Source organism: Rhagoletis pomonella, unplaced genomic scaffold, assembly GCF_013731165.1.
Source record: "Rhagoletis pomonella isolate Grant_MI unplaced genomic scaffold, Rhpom_1.0 Rhpom_scaffold_00008, whole genome shotgun sequence".
NCBI lineage: Eukaryota > Metazoa > Arthropoda > Insecta > Diptera > Tephritidae > Rhagoletis > Rhagoletis pomonella.
The window spans coordinates 43,775,326-43,778,208 of NW_023458562.1; the positions used below are offsets into that span (position 1 = coordinate 43,775,326).

The 2,883-nt window shown below is 30.2% G+C and overlaps 1 protein-coding gene across 1 annotated transcript in view; it reads left to right on the forward strand.

The window, feature by feature from the left end:
* The window catches only part of LOC118745308 (MOXD1 homolog 1-like), a 113,328-nt gene extending 110,755 nt beyond the window's left edge, over nucleotides 1-2,573 (forward strand). Inside the window, exon 13 of the mRNA XM_036478832.1 lies at nucleotides 1,560-2,573. Coding sequence (XP_036334725.1) covers nucleotides 1,560-1,736 — 177 coding nt within the window. The 3' untranslated portion in view covers nucleotides 1,737-2,573. The remainder of the gene's footprint in view (nucleotides 1-1,559) is intronic.
* Nucleotides 2,574-2,883: the final 310 nt, after the last annotated feature.

The following is a 2,883-nucleotide window of genomic DNA, read 5'->3' on the forward strand; positions in this document are numbered from 1 at the left end:
GTACATACATATGTATGTGCATAAATCGTGGACTGAATGAGGACGCTGATGGTTGTTATGCATGATTACATATTTCATATTATGCATACTTCCCATCTTTTAAAGACTTTTGCACCCACTTTTTAAACAACCATGCCATGTTGCTTATCCCGCGCAACCGCTGTACATTGATCGCGTATCACATCAATTTCGTTGTAAAGCGTTTAGACTTCATTATTCCATTATCTGTGGTACCCAATCTAAACATACATGTGTATTTTTCTGAGTATATACAATTTTATTGGAACTGAATTAGAGAATGCACACATAGCAAAATGTTTCATTCATCTGTAGGCTCATTCAGTATTGAATTCGGTTTACTTCGCATTCCCAGTTTTTCATTCTGGTATTTACCACCTTGCTCTGTGAAATCAATTTTTTTTTAATGATTGTAGATTGAAAAAATATGAGCCACACTACCAGACAAAAGGATAAATAATGAAATTCTACTTGTAAATATTTCATGATTTATAATTTAAATGATTTCACAGTTTTACAGCTCTGGTATGCATGTAGTTTGTATTGAATTTTACTTGTATGAAAAAGAATTTCAAGTATTAGTAAAATGTACGTTTTTTTATTTTAACACGTAAGCAAATGTGAAAGTTTACACTTTTGCGCCCTCTGGCGGATGTGCTAGGAATAAGTTAAGCCCAGAAATATAAAACCTCTTATAGCATGCTTTTGTACGAAATTTAAGCACTTCTTTACGGCACTACAGCAAATTGCTAAGTAAGAGAAACCTATTTTCGCAATTTGGCAAACTCGAAATTGATTTTAGAACAATGGTTTTTTCATCGGCAAATTTGCTTACACGTGGAATCCTCCTATGCTATACGCCTATAGTCGAGAAAAAAATTTACCCGCCTTAATGTACATCCATAAATATTATGTTTTGAAAACATTTTATTAATTCGACCACGAATAACAATACTTAACTATTGATAAATCTTTAGCATTTATGTTTTGTGCTAAGTGCTAATTTATGAAAGTTTTTCTTGATTTACTTTTAACCCATACGAAAAGTTTAAAATGCAAAAAAAGGGAATTGGGCAAACTCATTGGGATAGGCAAGAGAAGGGCAAAGAAAAAAGAATAAGAATCATATTAGCCCAAGCCATGCTCTTATTTCATTAATTTAAGCCTGGAGTTAAGCAAATGGAATAAGCGATACTAGATTTGAAACAAATATGAATTTTTACCAATAAGTTTACATAATTATTTTTTTGCACTTTTCTGTAATTTTTAACCTTTTATCGGGACCCAAAATGATTAATATTTTTAATCAATGCCATTTGTTTAACTTTTTGTAATTTAGAAGTTCGTATTAAAATTGTTACATTTTTTCGAAACAAATTTGCGTTTTTACCAATAAGTTTACATAATTATTTTTTTGCACTTTTCTGTAATTTTTAACCTTTTATCGGGACCCAAAATTATTAATATTTTTAATCAATACCATTTGTTTAACTTTTTGTAATTTAGAAGTTCGTATTAAAATTGTTACATTTCCTTCGCAGCCTTCAGAGATAATACGCTATCCAAATTTCACCACGTTTGTGAAGGAGCCCAGCATTTGCCCATATCAACTGCTTATAGACAGCGCGCCACTTAATATCGGAACATCAATACTAATGCAGAATTCTAACATTATAACTTCGATATTGGTCATGATGGTCACATGCTTATTATGTTAACCAAGACTAATTTACATTTGTTATACATTAAGTATCTATTTAAAACAAATCATCCGTCTATATGTATCTATAATAATTTATTTATTATTTAAATTATTAACCCTTTTATCAAGTTATATGTCTTTATATATGGAAATTACGTGAAAGTTATTTATGTATGCATGTTGTACTTACATACCTAAAAATTTGTATTTAATTGGTTTCAAATATTTATGCAAACGAATATCTTGGGAAAAAGTAATTGTCACGGTCATTTGTAAATGCCTTAAGTAACATTTTTGGAAAACGCTTTACTTATATTCCTATAGTTCTCATTTAGAAATATCCTACCGAACCCCAAAGAAAACTATTTTCAAGAGACACGTTTAAAGTTTTCAATTGGCTTGAATATGAAGCATAATATAACGAGTAATTCTTACTAGAAATGTAACTTGTAGTATTGATATCTTCAGAGCACCCTGAAAGCATTTACTTTGTTTAATTTGTCATTTAGACAATTTGCATTGTTGACTATACAATTGTACTTTTTACTATCTATTAAATTTTTTAAGTATTTTAAGTCAGCCCATCCCAAACTTATAGTCGCTTATTTTAAGGAAAGTGAGCTCTTTGCAAGAGAAATAGTCATAAAATATGTCAGCATTATTTAGTGGACCTCTTAAGATATTTTATTTAGTACATATGTATATGTATATATAAGGATATATACATAGAGCATAGGTTTTAAAATCTCAATCCAAAGAATTAGTATTAAAGCATCTTTAGTAATAACAAAATAGCGTTGTAAGAAACCGAAAAATTCTCTAAATCATCAATAAAAATGTACCCAGAATGAAATGGTTTTTTGCTTTAGTTGTGCGGATTTTAATAGTGGGCATAACAATTAAGATCGAAGTTTTGGAACAGGTATCCGAACTTGTTGCAAGATTTTTTCTTCTGGCAAAATCATGTAAAGTGTCAAGCGATCAGCTGTTACATAAAGGCTGCATTTCTTTATTCATTCTGAACGTTTGGAATAAACTTTTTTGTTTACTTATTCTTTAGAACGTTCCTGATGATATGTTAACGTATATTTGAAACGCATCTTGTTTATTCCGGCTGTGAAATGGGATTATCCGGAATGTATAAAGAAACGCAGCAACGCAGG